The 26,615-nt window shown below is 45.8% G+C and overlaps 1 protein-coding gene across 4 annotated transcripts in view; it reads left to right on the forward strand.

Moving 5' to 3' along the window:
- Positions 1-26,615, forward strand: part of PAK2 (p21 (RAC1) activated kinase 2) — an 814,606-nt gene that overhangs the window by 656,675 nt on the left and 131,316 nt on the right. For all 4 annotated transcript variants that reach the window (XM_033958726.1, XM_033958725.1, XM_033958724.1 and 1 more), the window contains one exon: positions 18,312-18,449. In XM_033958726.1, the coding sequence (XP_033814617.1) occupies positions 18,312-18,449 (138 nt within the window). The remainder of the gene's footprint in view (positions 1-18,311; positions 18,450-26,615) is intronic.

Here is a 26,615-nt window from a genome sequence, read left to right on the forward strand (position 1 = left end):
AGAATGCTTTTGAAAAGTGAATTGTAAATTAATATCACAAGTTTCAAGTTTTATTAAAATTTTGATGTATCGCAATATCATTAATTCAAAGCGATCTACAATTTAAAACAGGGTCTTAATTATTAACTAAAACCAACACAAACGGACCTGACGTACCAATACATAAGGGAAGTAGGGAGAACTGCAATAAGTATAGTAAAGGATACATACAAGGAAAATACAAATGGAGGGTAAGTATAATATAAAAGTATAATAGAAAGTTAAGAACTTTTTTTTAAATTCAATTTCTCAGAGCCTAAGACAGAGGACTAATGAGTTTAAGCAATGAATGGGATCAATAGAGACTGTAGTAACTAGGTCTCAAAAGCATCCTTATACAACCAGCATTTTAACAGTCCTTTAAATTTACTTAGTGATTTTTCTTCCTTAATAAATGATAGTAAGAAATTCCATATTCTGGGCGCTGTAACTGCAAAGATCGTATCTTGTCTTGTATTTATTATACTAAGTGAAGGAATTACTAGAAGGTTTTTGTCCTCTGATCTCAAACTTCTAGTAGGAATATATGGAATAATGTACCTTTCTAAAAACGATGGAACTTTGGTTGTTAATATATTGAATGTTAATATTGCTATTTTGTAGGAGATTCTGTGAACAATTGGAAGCCAATGAGCTTCTTTAAGAAGAGGCGTCACCTGATCAAATTTTTTCCTATTCGTTATAATCGTTAAGCCACTGTAAAAAAGAGGAGAGCTCAGATTCCTGGCCAACCTAAACCAAAAAAATATCATCTATGTACTTCTTCCAAAATAAAATATGTTGGAAAAACTGAAAAGGGTACAAGAATTTTTCTTCAATCTGGGAAACGTATAAATATGTCACTGATGGGACCATCTTGACCCCCATTGTTCCTTTTACTTGTTTGAAAAACTGTTGCCCAAATTGAAAATAATTCATTTCTGAGGCTATTTAGCAAGTATTACCAGCAAATCCACCCTCACAGGTGCTAGATCCAAATCCCTCAAATATTGTTGTATAACATCCACTGCAGAGGTCTCTGGTATGTTAGTATAAAGTGAAGAAATGTCCATAAACACCAATACAGCATGAGACAGTACATCATGAAATCCACTTAGGTAGGTAATCATGCTTGTAGTGTATTTAACATATGGTATCGGTTCTAATACTGAACCAATGTCTGCAGTGACCATTATCTGTTTCTCTCTCTGAAAGATCCAACGTGCCTATCTCAGGCCCTCTTGAATTCAAACACAGACTCTGTTTCCACCACCTCTTCCGGGAGACTGTTCCATGCATCTACCACCCTTTCAGCAAAAAAGTATTTCCTCAGATTACTCCAGAGCCTATCACTTCTTAACTTCATCCTGTGCTCTCTCATTGCAGTTTCCTTTCAAATGAAAGAGACTTGACTCATGCATTTAAACGTCTCTATCATATCTCACCTCTCCTCCAAAGTATACAAATTGAGATCTTTAAGTCTGTCCCCATATGCCTTATCACGAAGATCACACACCATTTTAGTAGCCTTCTTTTGAACCAACTCCATCCTTTTTATATCTTTATAGCCTCCAGAATTGTACACAATATTGTAAACGAGGTCTCACCAGAGTCTTATATAGAGGCATCAATACCTCCTTTTTCCTACTGGCCATACCTCTCCCTATGCAACCTAGCATCGTTCTAGCTTTCACCATCACCTTTTCAACCTGTTTGGCCACCTTAAGATCATCACTTATCACTTAAAGATATGGAGGATTCTCCACTTTAATGATCAGGAATTTTCTTTTTGTTCCCAGGTTCACAAATCATTTTTGCGCATAGATTATGTTTTTGTATCAGATAAATTAGTACAACAGGTAACAAAAGCCGTAATAGATCCAATCATTTTGTCAGATCATGGTGGAGTGTGGATTGAATTTAGGTTGGCTGATAATAATTCTAGTAGACCTGTGTGGAGATTTAATAATACATTGCTAACAGATACAAACTTTCTTGAAGAATTTCAATTAAAAATGAATGAATATTTTCAAATTAATGCCTCAGAGGAAATTTCACTAGAGACATTGTGGGATGCTTTTAAGGCTACCATGAGGAGGCAAATAATCTCTTATTCGGTACATATTAGGAAACAACTTTAAAAAGGAATTTACTGATCTGGAACAAAATATTAAAGATTTAGTCACAATTGGCCTTGAAATGAGAACAGACTTTGCAAGCCCTCTTAAAAGCTAAATTTAAATATAATGAGATTTCCTTTCAATTGGTTAGGAAAGAATTGTTTTCTCAACAGGCTCTATATTATGGAAACTCGAATAAGGCGGGAAGAGTATTAGCTAATTATCTTAAAGCTAAAAAAAGAAAAGTAAAGATTGTAGCTATTAAAGATGAGAAGGGTGAAACTCATTCTCAAATTGGAGACATTTTAAAACAATTTTTGAACTTTTATAAAGCTTTGTATTCTTCTGAGCCTTATTCAAATAAAATACTTGAGGGTTCAGAGTTCTTAAGTTCTATCATGGGACCGAAAATTCCCGATCATATAAAAGGCAACCTAGAGGCGCCCATTTAATTGAAAGAAATACAAGCAGCATTGAAGTTCCTTAGAGTTGTATCTGCTCCAAGTGGTGATGGGTTCACTGTAGAGTTCTATACATCATTTCAAATTACCCTATTACCTCATTTATTAAATTTATATCAGGCTCAACTGACTAAAGGTTGCATTTCAGGTACTATGGCAGAATCTTTAACTATTGTTTTGCCGAAGCCAAATAAAGATCCTACTTTGGTTTTGAATTACAGGCCTATTTCCTTGATTAATGTTGATAGAAAACTTTTGACTAAGTTATTGGCTCTACGCTTGGCTAAGGCTCTCCCTTTTATTATTGGTATGCACCAAACGGGGTTTGTTGCTCATAGACATTCTTCAAATAACACCAGATTGGCTTTCCATATGTTAAATTTAACAAAAACCATGGATTATCCGGCCTTCTCTGTATCCCTGGATGCAGAGAAGGCCTTTGATCGTGTGGAATGGACCTTCATGTATCAAGCAATGGATTGGTTTGGTATTGGATCTGCCAGATTATTTATTAATAATACTTTTTCAAAACATTTTTGCTTGGAGAGGGGAGTTAGACAAGGATTTCCATTATCTCCTTTGCTTTTTGATATTTTATTGGAACCGTTGTTATTGGCTATTCAGCAAGCGAAGGAGATACAGGGTATTCCTTATGCAAGTCCGGAATATAAGGTCTCTGCTTATACAGATGACGTTTTGCTTCATTTGAGGAATCCTGAATCTACCATTTCACATTTACTAGATTTGATAGATAGATTTGGAAAATTCTCTGGTTATAAAATAAATTGGAGTAAATCAGAGGTTCTTCCGCTAAACGTTAATTGTCCAAAAAGATTATTTGACACATTCCCTTTTCTTTGGAAAGAGGAGGGTATAAAATATTTAGGCATTTGGATTCAGAAAACGTTGGAAGAGACGATGAAGGTAAATGAAAGATCCTTATTGCTGAAGGTCACGGAGATGTGTGAGCAATGGAACCCCTTACATTTGTCTTGGTGGGGGAGAGTCCAAACAGTTAAGATGATGTTTTGCCTATAGTTTGTTACCAGTTTATTTTCAGGGGTCTTTTTATAAGAAGTTAAATAGTATCCTAACTAAATTTATTTGGCTGGGTAAAAAGGCAAGAATCGCTCTAGTATCTTTACAAAAACCGATTATGGAAGGGGGGGGGGGTAAATTTTCCCAATTTTTATAGGTACCATCAAGCCTGTATAATGCGACAGGGAATGTATTGGATCTTCCCTGAGCTCATGGAACATCTTCCAGATTGGTTACATCTGGAATGGCATATTATGTCCCCAATGCGACTATCTCATGTGTTAAGTATCAAATTACCTAGATATGCTAAGGACAATTGTATTCTTTTGGACACATGGAAGACATTGAATTTTATTGATAAATTAACAGATGTTCCCATAATGAAATCTACTTTTCAGTCCTTATGGCTAAACTCCTGGGATCTCCTGGAAGAATTGGATGCAGGCAGGCATTCGTACATTAGATGATGTTATTTCTAATAGGAAACTGCTGGATTTTACATGACTGCAGCATTCGTTTGGTATTTTAAAGTCTCAAAATTATAGATGGTTGCAGTTGAAGCAAGCCATTCAGAGTGGATTCCCTGAATGGCAAAATTTGAAAACTTATTATAGCTTGTAGATCCTATGCTACTAGACAGATTTATTAGGACATCAGGCCGCCAGGTGGTATAAATTAATTTCTGAATTTTTGAACAAGAAACCAAAAAATAGTCTTAGAGATATTTGGAGCATGGAGATTAAGCAGTATATTTCTGCATCTCGATGGCCACGAATTTGGACTTGGAGGATGAAATGTACAGCATCAGCATCGATGAGATAAACTTGGTTTTTCTTGTTGCATAGGATTTTTTGGACCCCAGTTTGTTTGAATAAGGTAGATAGTTCTAAATCTAATAGATGCTTGCATTGTCATGTTAATATAGGGACTTTGAATCATCTGTTATTCTATTGTCTATTTTTGGAAGTCGATATGGGGCCAAATTAATGATGTGCTTAGATCATCGCTACCACTGACATATGAAGCTGTTATTTGCGGTACTCTATTACATGTTAAACCATCTTTGGATCGTAATAAGAGCTGCCTTTTCTTAATAATGTTGGGAATAGCCATCCAAATGGTTACACGTAACTGGAATTGTTATGATCGACTGAATTACACTTTTTGGTGAGCAAACTTATGTTCTATCTATAAGTATGAACGAATGAATGTGGAATGTTTGGGTTATAGTAATGCTTTTAAGATGGTGTGGAGTCCATTGACACCATTTATTGAGTCCCAATAACTGTCATGCATCTTTCCTTTTATTGGTTTTTCTTACACATCCTGGGTGGGTGGGTGGGTGGGTGGGTGGGGGGAGGGATATGAATTCTGGTTTGCTAAATTTACTTATATATAATATTGTAATTACATCAGTAATTACAAGTATGTCTTCTTGTATTAGTTAAGGAGAGGAGGGGGGAGAAAATGATTGTTTTATGCATTAATTGTATATTTAAAGAGTGTTCTGTGTAGTGTTTATGTTTAAATTAATTATATTGCACTGTCAAAGTTTGAAAATCAATAAAGATTAAAAAAAAAAAATCACCACATACAATCACACCCAAGTCCCGCTCTTCCGTTATGCACATAAGTTCTTCACCCCCTAACCTGTATAGGTGTTTGCAGCCCAAATGCATGACCTTGCATTTTTTAGCATTAAATTTTAGCTGCCAAATTTCAGACCATTCTTCAAGCTTCACCAGGTCTTTCTTCATGTTATTCACACCATCTCGCGTGTCTACTCTATTGCAGATTTTGGTATCATCCACAAAGAGACAAATCTTACCCAACAACCCTTCAGCAATATCATTTATAAAAATGTTAAAAAGAACAAGCCCAAGAACAGAACCTTGAGGCACACCACTGGTAACATCACCTTCCACTAAACCAGTTCCTGACCCAGCCCGTCACTTTGGGACTCATCCCAAGGGCATTCGGTTTATTTATTAGACATCTCTGTGGAAAACTGTCAAAGGCTTTGCTAAAATCTAAATACACCACATCGAGCGTACATCCTCTATCCAATTCTCTGGTCACCCAGTCAAAGAAATTGATCAGATTTGTCTGACACCTACCTCTAGTGAATCCATGTTGCCTCCGGTCCTGTAATCCACAGGATTCCAGAAACTTGACCATTCTCTGTTTTAAAAGCGTTTCCATTAATTTGCTTACCTCAGAAGTCAGACTTACCGGCCTGTAATTCCCTACTTCTTCCTTACTTCCGCCCTTCTCCAGCCCTCAGGTACAACTCCCGACTCTAGAGACCCGTTGAAAAGGTCAGTCAGCAGAGCTACCAGAACTTCCCTATGTGCCTTCAGCACCCTCAGATGTACGCCATCCGGCCCCGTCGCTTTGTCTACCTTTATTTTTTCTAGCTCCTCATGAACACAATTCTCTGAAAATTGTCAGGCTTTATTACTCCTCCATTCCTAGTCATATTTGTCTTCTGCGGTTCCGCTCCCGGTGCTTCAGCCGTGAACACAGAACAGAAATATTTGTTAATCAATTCGGCCTTGTCTTTATCAGTTTCTGCATATTTTTCCCCTTCACCTTTGAGTCTCACAATGCCACTTTTGCACTTCTTCCTATCACTAATATATCTAAAAATGTCTTATCTCCCCGTTTTACCGTGTCAGCTATTTTTTTTCTTCCTTTTGCATCTTTGCTTTCCTGACTATATGACCAGCCTCTCTTAACGTTTCCAGATATTTTTGCCTGTCTTCCTCTTTCTGTGATCTTTTGTAGTTTATGAAAGCTAACCTCTTATTTCTTGCCTTCTCAGCTACTACTTTTGAGAACCAAAGCAACCTTCTTTTCCTCTTACTTTTACTTACTTACCTCACATAAAGGTTTGTCGCCCTTTCAATCGCTCCTTTCATTTTTGCCCACTGCATTTCCACTCCTTCCAGACGTTCCCACCCAGACAATTCCTTGACGTAAACCCCCATCCAAACAAAGTTAGTTTTTTTAAGTCTAGAACCTTTGCTTTTGAATGAGCCCTCTCTATACCCTTCTTAATATTAAACTGTACCATGCAGTGATTACTGGATGCCAGATGATCACCCACTGTAACATCACAAACACTTTCCCCATTTGTAAGCACTAAGTCCAGTATGACCCCATCCCGCGTGGATTCTATTACCAACTGCTGGAACAGTTCTTCTTGTAGAGAATCCAGGATCTCCCTACTTCCAGAAGACCCCGCAATAGGAATACCCCAATCAAAATCCGGCATGTTAAAATCACCTATTAGCAAGACTTCTCCTTTTTTAGAGATATTCTGAATGTCCATGGTATCCTGTAGATTATAGCCGTTTACTATATTGCATAGTTTGGCGTCATCAGCGAATAAGGTTACCTTACCTTGAAGCCCTTGAGTCAGATCCCCAATGAATATGTTGAAGAGGAGTGGGCCCAGTACTGAACCCTGCGGCACTCCGCTTGTCACCTCCGACATTTTAGAGAGGGTACTGTTAACCACCATCCTCTGAAGTCTGCCACTAAGCCAATCTTTAACCCAAGCAGTTAGAGTCTCTCCTAACCCCATCGATTCCATCTTGTTCAGCAGCCTGCGGTGTGGGACGCTGTCAAAAGCCTTGCTGAAGTCTAGGTATACGACGTCCAAGGACTCTCCCGAGTCCAGCCTTCTTGTTACCCAGTCAAAGAAGCTGATAAGATTGGACTGGCAGGACCTACCCTTGGTGAATCCATGTTGACTGGGATCCCGGAAATTTCCCTCATTCAAGATCGTATCTAATTTATGCTTAATTAGTGTTTCCATGAGTTTACACACTATTGAGGTGAGACTCACCGGTCTATAGTTCGCAGCCTCAGCCTTGCAACCCTTTTTATGCAGAGGAACAACGTTGGCTGTTTTCCAGTCCAACGGAACTTTCCCCGTATTTAGTGAGAGATTAACATAGAAACATAGAAACATAGAAATAGACGGCAGATAAGGGCCAAGGCCCATCAAGTCTGCCCACTCCAGTGATCCTCACTATCTATCTTTGCGGATAGATCCCACATGTCTATCCCATCTGGCCTTAAAATCCGCCACACTGGTGGCCTCAATAACCCGAAGTGGAAGACTATTCCAGCGATCAACCACCCTTTCAGTGAAGAAGAACTTCCTAGTGTCACTGTGCAGTTTCCTGCCCCTGATTTTCCACGAATGCCCCCTTGTTGCTGCGGGACCCTTGAAGAAGAAGATGTCTTCTTCCACCTTGATGCGGCCCGTGAGATATTTGAATGTCTCGATCATATCTCCCCTCTCTCGACGCTCCTCGAGTGAGTAGAGCTGCAAATTGAAGAGCACTGTCAACGGTTCCGCCAGAACATCTCTCAATTCTCTGAGCACTCTTGGGCGTAAATTGTACCGCAGGGCTCGGTCTTGGGACCGATCCTTTTCAACATATTCATAAGAGACCTGACTCAGGGGCTTCAAGGTAAAATAACACTATTCGCCGATGACGCCAAACTATGCAACATAGTAGGTAACAGCACTTTGCCCGACAGTATGACACAGGACCTGCTCTTATTGGAACATTGGTCCTCGACTTGGCAACTAGGCTTCAATGCTAAAAAATGTAAGGTCATGCACCTTGGCAACAGAAATCCATGCAGAATTTACACTCTAAATGGTGAGACCTTAGCTAGGACTAAAGCAGAACGAGATTTAGGAGTGATCATTAGCGAAGACATGAAAACTGCAAATCAAGTGGAGAAAGCTTCATCCAAGGCTAGACAAATGATGGGTTGTATCCGTAGAAGTTTCGTCAGCCGGAAGCCCAAAGTCATAATGCCTTTGTACAGATCCATGGTGAGACCACATCTGGAATATTGTGTACAATTCTGGAGGCCACATTACCATAAAGATGTGCTGAGAATTGAGTCGGTTCAACGAATGGCCACCAGGATGGTCTCGGGGCTCAAGAATCTCCTATATGAGGAAAGGCTGAACAAATTGCAGCTATACTCACTCGAACATAGAGACGTTTAAATATATCACAGGCCGTTTCGAAGTGGAAGACGATATCTTCTCTCTTAAAGGACCCTCGACCACAAGAGAGCATCCGCTGAAAATCAAGGGCAGGCAATTTCATGGTGACACCAGGAAGTATTTCTTCACCGAAAGGGTGGTCAATCATTGGAATGAACTTCCACTACAGGTGATCAAGGCCAGCAGCGTGCCAGATTTTAAGAAAAAATGGGATGCGCATGTGGGATCTCTAGCGGGACGAAGTTAAGAGGGTGGGTCAATAGGGTGGGCAGACTTGATGGGCTGTGGCCCTTTTCTGCTGTCATTTTATATGTTTCTATGTTTCACCTTTTACAGTGTTCCACCATGACAAGGTGGTTCTTGGCACTCATCCGAAATTCCTTCCTAAAGTGGTTTCGGAATTTCATCTCAACCAATCCATTGTTCTTCCAGTGTTTTTTTCCAAAGCCTCATTCTCATCCTGGAGAAGTTGCTCTTCATACTCTGGACTGTAAGCATGCTTTGGCTTTCTACTTGGAACGCACCAAACCACACAGATCTGCTCCTCAACTTTTTGTCTCCTTTGATCCGAACAAGTTGGGACATCCTATCTCTAAGCGTACCATCTCCAACTGGATGGCGGTTTGCATCTCTTTCTGCTATGCCCAGGCTGGATTACCCTTCACAGTAAAGTCACAGCCCATAAAGTCAGAGCAATGGCAGCTTCTGTGGGTTTCCTCAGATCTACACCTATTGAGGAAATTTGTAGAGCTGCTACTTGGTCCTCAGTTCATACCTTCACTTCTCATTACTGTCTGGATACTTTCTCCAGATGAGATGGACAGTTTGGCCAAACAGTATTACAAAATTTATTCTCCTAAGTTGCCAACACTCCCACCATCCCATTCTGGTTAGCTTGGAGGTCACCCACTTGTGAGAATACCTGCCTGCTTGTCCTGGGATAAAGCACAGTTACTTACCGTAACAGGTGTTATCCAGGGACAGCAGGCAGCTATTCTCACATCCCACCCACCTCCCATGGGTTGGCTTCTCTGCTAGCTATCTGAACTGAGGAGACGCGCCCGATGTCGGGCGGGAAGGCACTCGCGCATGCGCGGTGCGGGCGACTCGAAACTTCTGTTTCTTCAAGCAAGACTGCTTGTGAGGCATCCGCATCGGAGCTCCGTCAGATGACGTCACCCACTTGTGAGAATAGCTGCCTGCTGTCCCTGGATAACACCGTAAGTACCGTATTTTCACGCATATAACGCGCGCGTTATACGCGTTTTTACCTACCGCGCATACCCCTCGCGCGTTATATGCGTGAGCGCGGTATACCAAAGTTTTAAAACATAGTTCCCACCCCGCCCGACGCCCGATTCACCCCCCCAGCAGGACCGCTCGCACCCCCACCCCGAACGACCGCTCGCACGCGCTCCCACCCGCACCCGCATCCACGATCGGAGCAAGAGGGAGCCCAAGCCCTCTTGCCCGGCCGACTCCCCGACGTCCGATACATCCCCCCCCCCCCGGCAGGACCACTCGCACCCCCACCCCGAACGACCGCTCGCACGCGCTCCCACCCACACCCGCATCCACGATCGGAGCAAGAGGGAGCCCAAGCCCTCTTGCCCGGCCGACTCCCCGACGTCCGATACATCCCCCCCCCCGGCAGGACCACTCGCACCCCCACCCCGAACGACCGCCGACTTCCCGACAATATCGGGCCAGAAGGGAGCCCAAACCCTCCTGGCCACGGCGACCCCCTAACCCCACCCCGCACTACATTACGGGCAGGAGGGATCCCAGGCCCTCCTGCCCTCGACGCAAACCCCCCTCCCCCCCAAGAACCTCCGACCGCCCCCCAGCCGACCCGCGATCCCCCTGGCGACCCCCACGACCCCCCCACCCCCCTTCCCCGTACCTTTGGTAGTTGGGCCAGAAGGGAGCCCAAACCCTCCTGGCCACGGCGACCCCCTAACCCCACCCCGCACTACATTACGGGCAGGAGGGATCCCAGGCCCTCCTGCCCTCGACGCAAACCCCCCTCCCCCCCAAGAACCTCCGACCGCCCCCCAGCCGACCCGCGATCCCCCTGGCGACCCCCACGACCCCCCCACCCCCCTTCCCCGTACCTTTAGTAGTTGGCCGGACAGACGGGAGCCAAACCCGCCTGTCCGGCAGGCAGCCAACGAAGGAATGAGGCCGGATTGGCCCATCCATCCTAAAGCTCCGCCTACTGGTGGGGCCTAAGGCGCGTGGGCCAATCAGAATAGGCCCTGGAGCCTTAGGTCCCACCTGGGGGCGCGGCCTGAGGCACATGGGCCCAACCCGACCATGTGCCTCAGGCCGCGCCCCCAGGTGGGACCTAAGGCTCCAGGGCCTATTCTGATTGGCCCACGCGCCTTAGGCCCCACCAGTAGGCGGAGCTTTAGGATGGATGGGCCAATCCGGCCTCATTCCTTCGTTGGCTGCCTGCCGGACAGGCGGGTTTGGCTCCCGTCTGTCCGGCCAACTACTAAAGGTACGGGGAAGGGGGGTGGGGGGGTCGTGGGGGTCGCCAGGGGGATCGCGGGTCGGCTGGGGGGCGGTCGGAGGTTCTTGGGGGGGAGGGGGGTTTGCGTCGATGGCAGGAGGGCCTGGGATCCCTCCTGCCCGTAATGTAGTGCGGGGTGGGGTTAGGGGGTCGCCGTGGCCAGGAGGGTTTGGGCTCCCTTCTGGCCCAACTACCAAAGGTACGGGGAAGGGGGGTGGGGGGGTCGTGGGGGTCGCCAGGGGGATCGCGGGTCGGCTGGGGGGCGGTCGGAGGTTCTTGGGGGGGGAGGGGGGTTTGCGTCGAGGGCAGGAGGGCCTGGGATCCCTCCTGCCCGTAATGTAGTGCGGGGTGGGGTTAGGGGGTCGCCGTGGCCAGGAGGATTTGGGCTCCCTCCTGGCCCGATATTGTTGGGGAGTCGGCGGTCCTTCGGGGGGGGGGGGGGATGTATCGGACGTCGGGGGGGGGCATCAGGCTTTCAGGGTGGGGACAGACCTTCAAGGGGGGACAGTGCACGGAAGTCAGGGGGGGTGAACGGAGAGTCGGGACAGCGCACGGAAAGTCAGGGCGGGCGAAAGGAGCGTCGGGCAGCATGCGCGGTATACCCGTGAGCGCAGTATATCAAAGTTTTTGTGCAAATCATCGTGATTTCTGCGCGCTATATTCGTGTGCGCGTTTTATACGGGTGCGTGTTATTTGCGTGAAAATACGGTAACTGTGCTTTCAGTACCTTGAATGTTTCGATCATGTCCCCTCTCAATCTCCTCTTTTTGGCTTGTACAACTGGAAGGTATCATGAACTAATTAATACTTGTATACTTGTTTTCTTTCTTTATATGTTGTTATAAATCTAATATTAAAAATAAAAGGGAGAGGTATAAAAAAAGAAATATTCTAGTAAATGGCCATTATCAGTTATTAACGATCGTACCCTTTTTTGAGCATAGCTCTTAGCTAGAGAGCCACAATTGTGTTACTGGTGAATTTACTTGTCTTCAGAGAAAACAGTTGCATATCTGTTATGTTCTTTTCTTAAGCAACATGTTCAGCACCTACAGAAACCCATCCACTTCACTTTTGAATTCTTGTTAAATCTGAGTGAAACTGTTGTAGTACATGAATGTGATACATGTCCATAAGCTTTGTTCCAGAAAATCCTAGTTCCCATTTCTATGACTGGCATAGGAGAAAACCTAGTGAGTTTATTTGCTGCTCTTTATTTATTTATTTAAAAAAATTTATATACCGTTTAAAACGAAACGGTTTCCAAAGTTTACATACACAGTATTTAAAATGAATACATGATAAAAACATATGAATGGTTAAAAAACATATAATAAAATAAACATAAGATACCTAATTTCACACGCTTCTAACTTTTATCAATATGTAACATTTTTGGGGTCTCATGAAATAATTTTGTTTTAAATATGAGATACTGGGCACCTCTTACCTAACCAGCCATCCCAGATTACTGTTAGTCCCAATGCCCCGATTTGCCCAAATTCTCAGTCTTTCATAATCCCTACTTTGTTGCATTTTAAGATTGTTCTGTGTGGTTGTAATTTTCTTTATAAAGATATACTGAATTTGTTTCCCTTGTGTTTGTTGCTACTTCCAGTGGTATCTTCATAGGATTTAAAAGGTTTTACTACTAAAATGCAGCAATGATAGTTTATATCATACAAAATAAGCTCTCTATAGTAGTAATGCATATGTCAGCCAATCAGGTTGCAAAGAAATAGAATATGTAAGCTTATTAGTATCTAATCCAGGGGTGCCCACACTTTTTGGGCTTGCGAGCTACTTTTAAAATGACCAAGTCAAAATGATCTACCAACAATAAAATTTAAAAAAAAACACAACGCACACTGTACGCATACAATTGTTAATTATCATTCCTATTCTGGGGTTTTTTCAAAGAGGTCAAAGGAGATGACTCTATGCACTGTCACCTCAGTAACAACCATACAAAAATAGATAAATACCCACCCCCTCCCTTTTTACTAAACCACGATAGCAGTTTTTAGCGCAGGGAGCTGCGCTGAATGCCCAGCGCTGCTCTCGACGCTCATAGGCTCCCTGCGCTAAAAACCTCTATTGCGGTTTAGTAAAAGGGGACCAAATTGTAAAATATAGAGAGCAGATATAAATTCAGACACATTTTGATCACTAAATTTAAAATAAAATCATTTTTTCTACCTTGTCTGGTGATTTCATGAGTCTCTGGTTGCACTTTCTTCTTCTGACTGTGCATCCAATCTTTCTTCCCTTCTTTTAGCCTGTATGCTTCCTCTCTTCCTGACCTCATTCCCCCCCCCAATGTTTTCTTCTTCTCTCCTTGCCCTCTCTTTCTTTCTCTCTTCGTGCCCCCATTCTTTTTTTCTGTTTCTCTTCTTTCCTTCTGTCTCCCTGCCTGCCCTCTTTCTCCCTCCCTGCCCACCCACAAGCCACTGCTTCTGCCGGTGCCATCGGATAACAGGCCCCCAAAGCCGCCCGCCGCCGGCCAAGCTCTCCTTGCTTCGGGCCCACCAGCATTCCTCTCCCCGACGTCAATTTTGCCGTCGGAGAGGAAGTTCCGCTGGCCAGAACTTCCTCTCCGACGGCACAATTGAGGTCGGGAAGAGGAAGGCTGATCGGCCCAAGATCGACATTTTGGGAAAAATGCTGCCGGGTCCTGCCTTTGAGGAAACAGAAAGTAGGCAGGACCTGGCAGCAAGAAGAGCAAATCGCAAGCTTCACTGACCTGTCTCCCGCTTTAGCCCGCGAACAGGGTTCTAACATGTGCGTGCCGGCTTCCCTTCTTACCCCCTCCCCCTCCCCGGACATAACTTCCGGTTTCAGAGGGAAGCGAAGGGAAGCCGTACAAGCACATGTTAGCCCCCGGAGCATAAGTTCTCCAAGCCTTTTTTTGTTGTTTTTTTTTAAATGTTGAGCAGCGGAGGCAGCAGCAGAATTCAGGAGCGGGCCAGTCAGGAGGGGAAAAAAGAGAAGGGAAGAAGGGAACCCGTTCTGCGATCGACTGGGGTCGCCTGAGCGAGCGACCTGTCGATCGCAATCGACGCGTTGGGCACCCCTGATCTAATCCATATATTGCAAAGATTTGTCTAATTTTTTAGAATTGTTCACTATGGGATGTTAGGATTATACTGTATGTTTATATTAGAAGAGTAATAAATTAGTTTTAAGACTTTTAAACATTTTAATGAATGATAATGCATTTGTTTTCAATTTGTTAGTTTTTATTTTTAGTTTTAGTAACTGCTGAATTTTACTTACTTTTTACTCTTAGGGAAATTATGCAAGACTGTGCAGTGCAGAATTTGCGTAGAACTCTCTACCTCAACAGAACACGTAGAATTCTGCATGTGTTATACAGAATCCTTCAAAACTGCCAGTATGAGCTGCTCTCTTCTCTCCCTCACAGCAATACAATACAGGAGGAAGAGAACTGTGAACTGCTGCCTATCGGGCCACTTTCTTCTCCTCTGCCAGCTTACACCCAACTGTATATCTGAAGCGCATAGGCCTCCTTATTGCCCCACAGTTCACATTCACAGCTGAATCTAAACTGGCAGAAGAGGAAGTGACTCAATAATACAATATCCATTTCCTCCTCCTACCATGGAATCTATCTGGGGAGGAAAGAGGAACCAGTTGAGTATGCCATTGAAGTGGAAATAGAGCAAGATAAGTGTCATGGCTGTGGCTGGGGATTAGTAGAACAAGCTGAGTGTGCCTTGAGAGAAGATGGGAGCAGAGCAAGGTGAGCGTGCCTTAGGGAGACTGGGAGGGGGCAGAGTAAGGTCAAGTGTGCGGGGAGGTTAATCAGGCTTGAGAGCTTGCTATGGAAAGAGTGGAGAGAGAGATTAATAACTCAGTAGAGGAGACGAAAGAATGGAAGGTGGAAGAGGGTACCTTCAGGGGAGATAGAATTAGAGGAGGGAATCTAGAGGACAGGCTATTGGATGCAGGAGAAGACTTTGGGGACAGAATCAGGGGTCTTCCTGAGAGTTAGAGGGAGAGAGAACTTCAGTTGGAATGAGAAATAGAAATGGGAAGGCTGGAGCTTGAAGTGGGAAAGGGTAGGAGAGAATTTCAGCCTTATGATGGGGAAATTCTGTGCAAAAATACTAAAAATAGACCATGCAGGGGAGGACATAACTTCATACTCAAGGATGGCGCTTACCGTATTTTCGCGGATATAACGCGCACCATTGTAAAACGCGCACAGGGGTATAGCGCGCAGAAATCACGATGATATGTACAAAAACTTTTCTATACCGCGCTCAGGCATATAACGCGCATGCTGCCCGACTCTCCTCTGGCCACCCCGACTCTCCTTTCGCCCTCCCCGACTCTCATCTGGTTGCCCCGACTCACCCTGACTTTCGGTGCACTGCCCCGACTCTCCTCTGGTTGCCCCGACTCACCCTGACTTTCGGTGCACTGCCCCGACTCTCCTCTGGTTGCCCCGACTCACCGTTCACCCGCCCTGACTTTCGGTGCACTGCCCCGCCTCTCCGTGCCTGTCCCCTTTGAAGTCCTGTCCCCCCTTGAAGGTCTGCCTGTCCCCCCTTGAAGGTCTGCCTGTCCCCCCTTGAAGTCCTGTCCCCCTTGAAGATCTGCCTGTCCCCCCTTGAAGTCCTGTCCCCATCCTGAAAGCCTGATGCCCCCCCTCGACGTCCGATTCTTCTCCCCCCTCGGCAGGACCACTCGCACCCCCACCCCGAAGGACCGCCGACTCCCCGACAATATTGGGCCAGGAGGGAGCCCAAATCCTCCTGGCCACGGCGACCCCCTAACCCCACCCCGCACTACATTACGGGCAGGAGGGATCCCAGGCCCTCCTGCCCTCGACGCAAACCCCCCTCCCCCCCAGCCGACCCGCGACCCCCCTGGCCGACCCCCACGACCCCCCCACCCCCCTTCCCCGTACCTTTGGAAGTTGGCCGGACAGACGGGAGCCAAACCCGCCTGTCCGGCAGGCAGCCAACGAAGGAATGAGGCCGGATTGGCCCATCCGTCCTAAAGCTCCGCCTACTGGTGGGGCCTAAGGCGCGTGGGCCAATCAGAATAGGCCCTGGAGCCTTAGGTCCCACCTGGGGGCGCGGCCTGAGACACATGGTCGGGTTTGGCCCATGTGCCTCAGGCCGCGCCCCCAGGTGGGACCTAAGGCTCCAGGGCCTATTCTGATTGGCCCACGCGCCTTAGGCCCCACCAGTAGGCGGAGCTTTAGGACGGATGGGCCAATCCGGCCTCATTCCTTCGTTGGCTGCCTGCCGGACAGGCGGGTTTGGCTCCCGTCTGTCCGGCCAACTTCCAAAGGTACGGGGAAGGGGGGTGGGGGGGTCGTGGGGGTCGGCCAGTGGGGTCGCGGGTCGGCTGGGGGGGAGGGGGGTTTGCGTCGAGGGCAGGAGGGCCTGGGATCCCTCCTGCCCGTAATGTAGTGCGGGGTGGGGTTAGGGGGTCGCCGTGGCCAGGAGGGTTTGGGCTCCCTTCTGGCCCAACTACACAAAGTACGGGGAAGGCGGGTGGGGGTGTCGTGGGGGTCGGCCAGGGGGGTCGCGGGTCGGCTGGGGGACGGGCGGAGGTTCTTGGGGGGGGGCGGTCGTTGGGGGGAGGGGGTTTGCGTCGAGGGCAGGAGGGCCTGGGATCCCTCCTGCCCGTAATGTAGTGCGGGGTGGGGTTAGGGGGTCGCCGTGGCCAGGAGGGTTTGGGCTCCCTCCTGGCCCGATATTGTTGGGGAGTCGGCGGTCCTTCGGGGTGAGGGTGCGAGTGGTCCTGCCGGGGGGGGGATGTATCGGACGTCGGGGAGTCGGCCGGGCAAGAGGGCTTGGGCTCCCTCTTGCTCCGATCGTGGATGCGGGTGCGGGTGGGAGCGCGTGCGAGCGGTCGTTCGGGGTGGGGGTGCGAGCGGTCCTGCTGGGGGGGTGAATCGGGCGTCGGGCGGGGTGGGAACTATGTTTAAAAACTTTTGTATACCGCGCTCAGGCATATAACGCGCGAGGGGTATGCGCGGTACGTAAAATCACGTATAACGCGCGCGTTATATCCGCGAAAATACGGTAATTTGGAATCTCCTAATTGCCTTGATGACTTATTTCAGTCTTTTTCATTAGCCTCGTCTCCAAAATTGTGGACTAATAATGCGATGTATATTTTGATATTCCTTAGCTGTTTGGAATTTTGATTTAATTTCAATTTACACTGCATGTTTTCTTTTATTGACTTGTAATTATTGTCAATTATTAAAATTATAAATAAAGAATTCAAAAAAAAAATAATAATTTGGAATCTCCTGCTGGGCTACAAGGTGTTTTTTTTTGCTTGTGCTTTATTCTCTGTCTCTGCTAAAATTAAAGGTTCTATGAGAGAAATTTAAATTATGGCTATGCGTAAGAAGTTAGAAAAATATCAATACAGACCTGACTCTGGAAGCTTTAGTATTGGACAAAAATAAACCATGAAGAATTTTGCAGAGTTTTCAAAAACTTTGCACAGAAATTCCTCAGGTGTATCTTTTGTAAGTTGCCTTGAGCACTTGATGGAATGTTGGTTAGGAATGGAATGAAAGGTACTGATGTACACATAAGAAGCACTAGGTACATGTGTTCTGTACTACTTCTTTCATTCTTTGGTTATTTGGCTTACCTGTAATTCTTCTAAGTTCATGGTGTCAATTTAGTTAAGGAGAGAATGGGAAGGAGAAGTCAAGCTATGTAAGCAAGAGTCCCTCACTGAGGCTTTTGTTGGTTAAATTCCATATGGGAAAATTATGATATTCTTCAGAAGATAACTGCTTCAAAAAAATTCAAAAGAATTGTGAGAGCACAGCTTAGAAAATTCCAGAAATGATGATTGGCAAATATTTTCCCCAGCACTCTAGGAAGCCAAACTTGGGGCTCTAACTTCTAAGCTACTCCTTTCACTAAGCTACTCCCCCTATAGACAAAGGTTTGGGTTTTTTTTCGATAGATTATATACGGGATTTAGTAATTCTTTTTAAATACTATTAATATGTAAGTGGCCTATGCTTTCTTAGCACACCGATCCTAGAGCTTAATTTCTATCAGAATCCATACCTCTAGTATATTCAGATTGCATTTCTCTTTTCCTAGGCTTTATATTTGATTGCTACCAATGGCACTCCTGAACTGCAGAATCCAGAAAAGCTCTCCCCCTTATTTCGGGAATTCTTAAATCACTCCTTGGAGATGGATGTAGAAAAAAGAGGCTCTGCCAGAGAGTTGTTACAGGTAATCAAATTTATTTTTGCATGTATATTTGGTATAATACAGAGGAGTGTTTTTCTTCATACAACTCTACATCCTTTCAGCTTGTTGAAAAACACTGTCCTTTGTCACTCTCTTTCCTGAACCCACCCCTTGCTCTTTCCTAAACCTCACAAAATATGCATATGCCCTCATTTTCTGAGTGACTATAACAGAAAGGCTTAGAGTTCAATTCTACCTGTCAGCCTTACCTTTGAAGCTAGTAGAGCCAGCATTAGATGTATGGCAAAAAGGGTAACTGTCCTGAGCTTTGCATAATCATAATCTGTCCTCCCCCTCCTGTTGCCTGGTTTTCCTTTAAATGTATCTTTTCAAGGGTTTCCTGCAGCAATTATTGATTTCCCTCTGTTATATCCCACCTCTTTGGACGCAACTTCCTATTTCTACCTGGTTGGAATACAGCAGAGGGTAAGCTCCATTATCCCAGGACAAGCAGGCAGTCTATTCTCACATATGGGCGATGTCATCAGCGGAGCCGGATGCGGAAGCTCGCAAGCAGACTTGCTTGAAGTAAGTCGAAGTTTTGAGTCGACCGCACCGCGCATGTGCGAGTGCCTTCCCGCCCAGCGCAGGGTGCGTCTCCTCAGTTCTCAGTTTTCCGCGGAGCCGAGAAGTCCGTCTTTGACTCTCTGCATTTAACTTTGTTACTTCGTGCCTTCTCTGAACCGCGGTTTGTATTTTTTTTCTTCACGAATCGCTGTTCTTCCTTTATTTCTTTTATTTTTATTTTTTTTAAAAAAATATTTTCAATCTTCCGTCCATTTGCCAGGGCAGGCCACTCGGCCGCAGCTTAAGGGCTTTGTGGCGGCTATTTTTCCTCCTATGTCCCGGCCTGTCACGGGCTTCAAGAAGTGTAGCCAGTGCCAGCGTGCGATTTCCCTTATGGACCCACACCGTCAGTGCCTCAAGTGCCTTGGGCCAGAACATCACCCGAAATCGTGCGAGCACTGTGCTACTCTTCAACCTCGAGCCCTTAAACCTTTTGGTGGAGAAGCTGTTCGGGATGGATTCTTCCTCCAATCCCTCGACATCGAAGGCGCCCTCGGTCTCACCTTTGACCGAGACTCCTCCTGCTTTTACTGCTTCCACCTCAAGCCTCATCAGACCTTCGTCATTTGCAGTGGCTCTCTCTTCGATGGCACCTGCTGTATCTTCCCCTGTTTCCTCAGGTCAGATAGCTCAGCAGAAAGTTCCAGTGGTGGTGCTTAAAGTGCCTAAGACTTTCAAGTCGAAGCACATTTACACTGCCTCAGTGGAGCCTCCATTCAAAGCAGGTGTTGGAGAAGCAATTCATTCAGTTCCTTACTAATATGGGACCGAAGCTTCTTCCTATCATCCAGCCTGAGCATTCAGCAGACTCCCTCTAGGTTGAGCCGCTTCCTTTGCCTCAGTCTGAACTTACACACTCTTTGCAGGGAGCAGAGTCTCTGCGAGTGTCTGGTCTGGTATCCAAGCAAGGAGCAGAATCTTTGCAAGTGCCTCGGCAGGAATCCTCGTACTCTATCCAAGGAGCAGAGTCTTTGGGAGTGCATCTAGGTTCCTCCATCAAGCCTCTCGAGCTTCGCTCTACAGCAGTGGTCTCAAACTCAAACCCTTTGCGGGGCCACATTTTGGATTTGTAGGTACTTGGAGGGCCGCAGAAAAAATAGTTAATGTCTTATTAAAGAAATTACAACTTTGCATGAGGTAAAACTCTTTATAGTTTATAAAACTTTCCTTTAACAATTAAAAGGAAAGATATATAAACTATAAAGAGTTTTACCTTATGCAAAATTGTCATTTCTTTAATAAGACATTAACTATTTTTTCTGCGGCCCTCCAAGTATTTTTTCTGCAGCCCTCACATTTAAAGTTTAATATCTTTTCTTTCTCAAAACTGACACATTTCAATCACTATATTGAAAATAAAATCATTATCCCTACCTTTGTTGGCTGGTGACTTCATTTTTCTGTGCTTTTAACTATGTTTCCAGGGCCTTCTTGTCCTTTGACTGTTTTTCTCTCCATCTTCACTTTCTGCCTTGCATCCATCTTTGGCATTAACTTAATATTCAATTTTTCTACTTTCTTTTCAAAATCTACGTTTCCATGTCTTACCTTCTCTTCTATCTCTCTCTTCTTCCATCCCTATTTCCATGGTCTGATATCTCTTTCCTTCCTTTCTCTCCCTCCCTCCTTCCTTTCTTCCTTTCCCCTGGTCTGGCATCTGTCTCCTTCCCTCCCCCATGCCCTGGCATCTCTCCCTCCCCCTCCATGGTCTGGTATCTTCTTTCCTTCCCTCCCTCCCATGAACTTGGCATCCCTTGTTCCTCTCTTCTCCCTTGTCTTCCTTCTCCTTCCTTCCCTCTCTTCCCCAATTTGGGTGCAGCAGCAACAGAAGCAGCATTTCCCTTTCCTTTGCAGCAGAAGCATTTCCCTTCCCCCTTTCCTGTGCAGGAGAGGCATTTCTCTTCCCCCTTCTCTCCCTCTCCCTTTCCCTGTGCAGCAGCAGCAGCAGCATTTCCCTAGGGACCCCCTTTCCTATGCAGCAGAAGCATTTCTCTTTCCCCTCCCCTTCCGTTCCTTTCCTTGTGGAGCAGCAGCGTGTCTGGCCGGCTCCCTTGCTCAGTCGATTGTTCTGTTCAAAGTCGCGGGTGGCGGCTCCTCGCGAGATCCGCGCCTGCGTCTGAAGCCTCTCTGATGTTGTGACGTTAGAGAGGTTTCCGATGCAGTAGTGCAGGGGTGCCCCTGTACAGGTCATTGGTGAGGCCCCACTTGGAGTATTGTGTTCAGTTTTGGAGACCGTATCTGGCGAAAGACGTAAAAAGACTTGAGGCGGTCCAGAGGAGGGTGACGAAAATGATAGGAGGCTTGCGCCAGAAGACGTATGAGGAGAGACTGGAAGCCCTGAATATGTATACCCTAGAGGAAAGGAGAGACAGGGGAGATATGATTCAGAAGTTCAAATACTTGAAGGGTATTAACGTAGAACAAAATCTTTTCCAGAGAAAGGAAAATGGTAAAACCAGAGTGTGTGGCGCAGTGGTTGGATCTACAGCCTCAGCACCCTGGGGTTGTGGGTTCAAACCCCGCGCTGCTCCTTGTGACCCTGGGCAAGTCACTTAATCCTCCATAGCCCCAGGTACGTTAGATAGATTGTGAGCCCTCCGGGACAGAGAGGGGAAAAATGCTTGAGTACCTGATTGTAAAAACCGCTTAGATAACCTTGATAGGCGGTATATAAAATCCTAATAAACTTGAAACTTGACATAATTTGAGGTTGAGGGGTGGTAGATTCAGGGGCAATGTTAGGAAATTCTACTTTACGGAGAGGGTAGTGGATGCCTGGAATGCGCTCCCGAGAGAGGTGGTGGAGAATAAAACTGTGACTGAGTTCAAAGAAGCGTGGGATGAACACAGAAGATTTAGAATCAGAAAATAATATTAAATATTGAAATAGGCCAGTTACTGGGCAGACTTGCATGGTCTGTGTCTGTGTATGGCCGTTTGGTGGAGGATGGGCAGGGGAAGGCTTCAATGGCTGGGAGGGTGTAGATGGTCTGGAGTAAGTCTTAACAGAGATTTCGGCAGTTGGAACCTAAGCACAGTACCGGGTAAAGCTTTGGATTCTTGCTCAGAAATAGCTAAGAAGAAAAAATTAAAAAAAAAAAATTTTAATTGAATCAGGTTGGGCAGACTGAATGGACCATTCGGGTCTTTATCTGCCGTCATCTACTATGTTGCTATGTTACTATGGGCTTGCGAGCTACTTTTAAAATGACCAAGTCAAAATGATCTACCAACAATAAAATTAAAAAAAAACAACAAAGCACACTGTACGCTGAGAAAATGTTAATTATCATTCCTATTCCGGGTTTTTTCAAAGAGGTCAAGGCAGATGACTCTATGCACTGTCACCTCAGTAACAACCATACAAAAATAGACAAATATACCCCCCCTTCCTTTTTTATTAAACCACAATAGCAGTTTTTAGCGCAGGGAGCTGCGCTGAATGCCCAGCACTGCTCTCGACGCTCATTGGCTTCCTGCGCTAAAATCCGCTATTGTGGTTTAGTAAAAGGGGGGCCATAGTGCAAAATATAGACAGCAGATATAAATTCAGACACATTTTGATCACTAAATTTAAAATAAAATCATTTTTCCTTCCTTGTTGTCTGGTGATTTCATGAGTCTCTGGTTGCACTTTCTTCTTCTGACTGTGCATCCAATATTTCTTCCCTTCTTTCAGCCTGTATGCTTCCTCTTCTCCAGACCTCATTCCCTCCCTAAACTTTTTCTTGCTCTCTCCCTGCCCTTTCTCTCTCTCTTCATGCCTCCTTTCCTTCCTACTCAACCCCATGGCCTGGCATCTCTTTCCTTTCCTTCTATCTCTTCCTCCCCTGCCATGCTCTGGCATCTCCTCTCCTTCCTTTCTCTCTAGTCTGGCATCTGTCTTCTTAATTTCCCTTCCCTCCCCCCATGCCCTGGCATCTTTCTCCTCTCCTTCTCTCTATCTCTTCTATCCCTCCCCCCTCCATTATCTGGCATTTTCTCTCCTTCCTTGCCCCTGGTCTGTCAGCTGTCTCCTTCTCTTCTCTCTCCTTCCATGGTCTGGTTTCTACATAGTAACATAGTAGATGACGGCAGATAAAGACCCGAATGGTCCATCCAGTCTGCCCAACCTGATTCAATTTAAATTTTTTTTTTTTTTTTTTTTTTCTTCTTAGCTATTTCTGGGCAAGAATCCAAAGCTTTACCTGGTACTATGCTTGGGTTCCACCTGCCGAAATCTCTGTTAAGACTTACTCCAGCCCATCTACACCCTCCCAGCCATTGAAGCCCTCCCCTGCCCATCCTCCACCAAACGGCCATACACAGACACAGACCGTACAAGTCTGCCCAGTAACTGGCCTAGTTCAATATTTAATATTATTTTCTGATTCTAAATCTTCTGTGTTCATCCCACGCTTCTTTGAACTCAGTCACAGTTTTACTCTCCACCACCTCTCTCGGGAGCGCATTCCAGGCATCCACCACCCTCTCCGTAAAGTAGAATTTCCTAACATTGCCCCTGAATCTACCACCCCTCAACCTCAAATTATGTCCTCTGGTTTTACCATTTTCCTTTCTCTGGAAAAGATTTTGTTCTACATTAATACCCTTTAAGTATTTGAACGTCTGAATCATATCTCCCCTGTCTCTCCTTTCCTCTAGGGTATACATATTCAGGGCTTCCAGTCTCTCCTCATACGTCTTCTGACGCAAGCCTCCTATCATTTTCGTCGCCCTCCTCTGGACCGCCTCAAGTCTTCTTACGTCTTTCGCCAGATACGGTCTCCAAAACTGAACACAATACTCCAAGTGGGGCCTCACCAATGACCTGTACAGGGGCATCAACACCTTCTTCCTTCTACTGACTACGCCTCTCTTTATACAGCCCAGAATCCTTCTGGCAGCAGCCACTGCCTTGTCACACTGTTTTTTCGCCTTTAGATCTTCGGACACTATCACCCCAAGGTCCCTCTCCCCGTCCGTGCATATCAGCTTCTCTCCTCCCAGCATATACGGTTCCTTCCTATTATTAATCCCCAAATGCATTACTCTGCATTTCTTTGCATTGAATTTTAGTTGCCAGGCATTAGACCATTCCTCTAACTTTTGCAGATCCTTTTTCATATTCTCCACTCCCTCTTCGGTGTCTACTCTGTTACAAATCTTGGTATCATCTGCAAAAAGGCACACTTTTCCTTCTAACCCTTCAGCAATGTCATTTTCATACATATTGAACAGGATTGGCCCCAGCACCGAACCCTGAGGGACTCCACTAGTCACCTTTCCTTCCTTCGAGCGACTTCCATTAACCACCACCCTCTGGCGTCTGTCCGACAGCCAGTTTCTGACCCAGTTCACCACTTTGGGTCCTAACTTCAGCCCTTCAAGTTTGTTCAACAGCCTCCTATGAGGAACTGTATCAAAGGCTTTGCTGAAATCCAAGTAAATTACATCTAGCATATGTCCTCGATCCAGCTCTCTAGTTACCCAATCAAAAAATTCAATCAGGTTCGTTTGGCACGATTTACCTTTTGTAAAGCCATGTTGCCTCGGATCCTGTAACCCATTAGATTCAAGGAAATACACTATCCTTTCTTTCAGCAACACTTCCATTATTTTTCCAACAACGGAAGTGAGGCTCACCGGCCTGTAGTTTCCTGCTTCATCCCTGTGACCACTTTTATGAATAGGGACCACATTCGCTCTCCTCCAATCCCCAGGAATCATTCCCGTCTCCAGAGATTTGTTGAACAAGTCTTTAATAGGACTCGCCAGAACCTCTCTGAGCTCCCTTAGTATCCTGGGATGGATCCCGTCTGGTCCCATCGCTTTGTCCACCTTCAGTTTTTCAAGTTGCTCATAAACACCCTCCTCCGTGAACGGCGCAGAATCTACTCCATTTTCTCGTGTAACTTTGCCAGACAATCTCGGTCCTTCTCCAGGATTTTCTTCTGTGAACACAGAACAGAAGTATTTGTTTAGCACATTTGCTTTCTCCTCATCACTCTCCACATATTTGTTCCCAGCATCTTTTAGCCTAGCAATTCCAATTTTTATCTTCCTCCTTTCACTAATATATCTGAAAAAATTTTTATCTCCCTTTTTTACATTTTTAGCCATTTGTTCTTCCGCCTGTGCCTTCGCCAAACGTATCTCTCTCTTGGCTTCTTTCAGTTTCACCCTGTAGTCCTTTCTGCTCTCCTCTTCTTGGGTTTTTTTATATTTCATGAACGCCAACTCTTTCGCCTTTATTTTCTCAGCCACTAGGTTGGAGAACCATATCGGCTTCCTTTTTTTCTTGTTTTTATTGATTTTTTTCACATAAAGGTCCGTAGCCATTTTTATCGCTCCTTTCAGCTTAGACCACTGTCATTCCACTTCTCTTATGTCCTCCCATCCTAACAGCTCTTTCTTCAGGTACTTTCCCATTGCATTAAAGTCTGTACGTTTGAAATCTAGGACTTTAAGTATCGTGCGGCCGCTCTCCACTTTAGCTGTTATATCAAACCAAACCGTTTGATGATCGCTACTACCCAGGTGAGCACCCACTCGAACATTAGAGATACTCTCTCCATTTGTGAGGACCAGATCCAATATCGCTTTTTCCCTTGTGAGTTCCATCACCATTTGTCTGAGCAGAGCCTCTTTTCTTTCCCTTCTCTTGGAAGCCCGTGGCATTTACTGTGCATCTGCTGCAGCCTCCGTGTTTGGTAGACAGGCTGGAGGTAAAGGGCGGCATCACCCCACACGTTATAATGTCCGGTTTGGGCCTCTCAGACTTGCCGGCTAATGGCCAAGCAATATAGATGCATTATAATATTTTTTGTTTTATTTTTAATCCCTAATTGCCCTGCCTTCTGGAGAAGCCCCAGTGAAGGAACAGACGCAGCCACTTGCCTTCTCTGGCTCTGGGGATGCTGGAGCGGGAGAGGGTGACAGAAAAATATGTGGGGAGAATAGCACTCACCCATTTATGTTCGGCGGTGCTCTCCTCGGGGACGGACACGAACGTAAACGTTCCACGGGGAAGGAAGGCGACACTCAGAACATGGCTGCCGCGTCCTGCCCCTTCGGCAGTCCAAATACTTGCCGCTGTGGCCATGTGAGACATGTCTGCAGCTGCAGCCAGCTACCAAGAGTGTCGCGCCCCAAGGCCGGAGTTTGCAGGGTGCGTCATTCCTGTTTTGGAGCACGCGTTGTTAGAGGAACTGAACCCAGGCAGGGGGGGCGGGCTCTAACACTGCGCATGCTGGCTTCCCTTCTGAAACAGGAATGACATAACTTCCTGTTTCGATGAAGGGAAGCCAGCGCACACAGTGTTAAAGCCCCGCAGCCTGAGTTCAATTCGCTTGTGGGCAAGAGGGCAGTGAGTGAGTGGAAGGGAGGGAAGCTGTCTTCACCAGGCAATTGGGGAGAGGAAGGCTGATCGGCCGGTAGATTTTGAAGGCAACGCGAGTCTATCACGGAGCCCGGGATGGGCTCTGCGATCGACTCACGTTGCCTTCCTGAGCTACCGGTCGATCGTGATCAACGTATTGGGCACCCCTGCAGTAGTGGATAGCGCGAGGAGCCGCCACCCGCGGCTTTGAATGGAACAAT

The sequence above is a fragment of the Geotrypetes seraphini genome, chromosome 9 (genome assembly GCF_902459505.1).
Source record: "Geotrypetes seraphini chromosome 9, aGeoSer1.1, whole genome shotgun sequence".
Classification (NCBI taxonomy): Eukaryota; Metazoa; Chordata; class Amphibia; order Gymnophiona; family Dermophiidae; genus Geotrypetes; species Geotrypetes seraphini.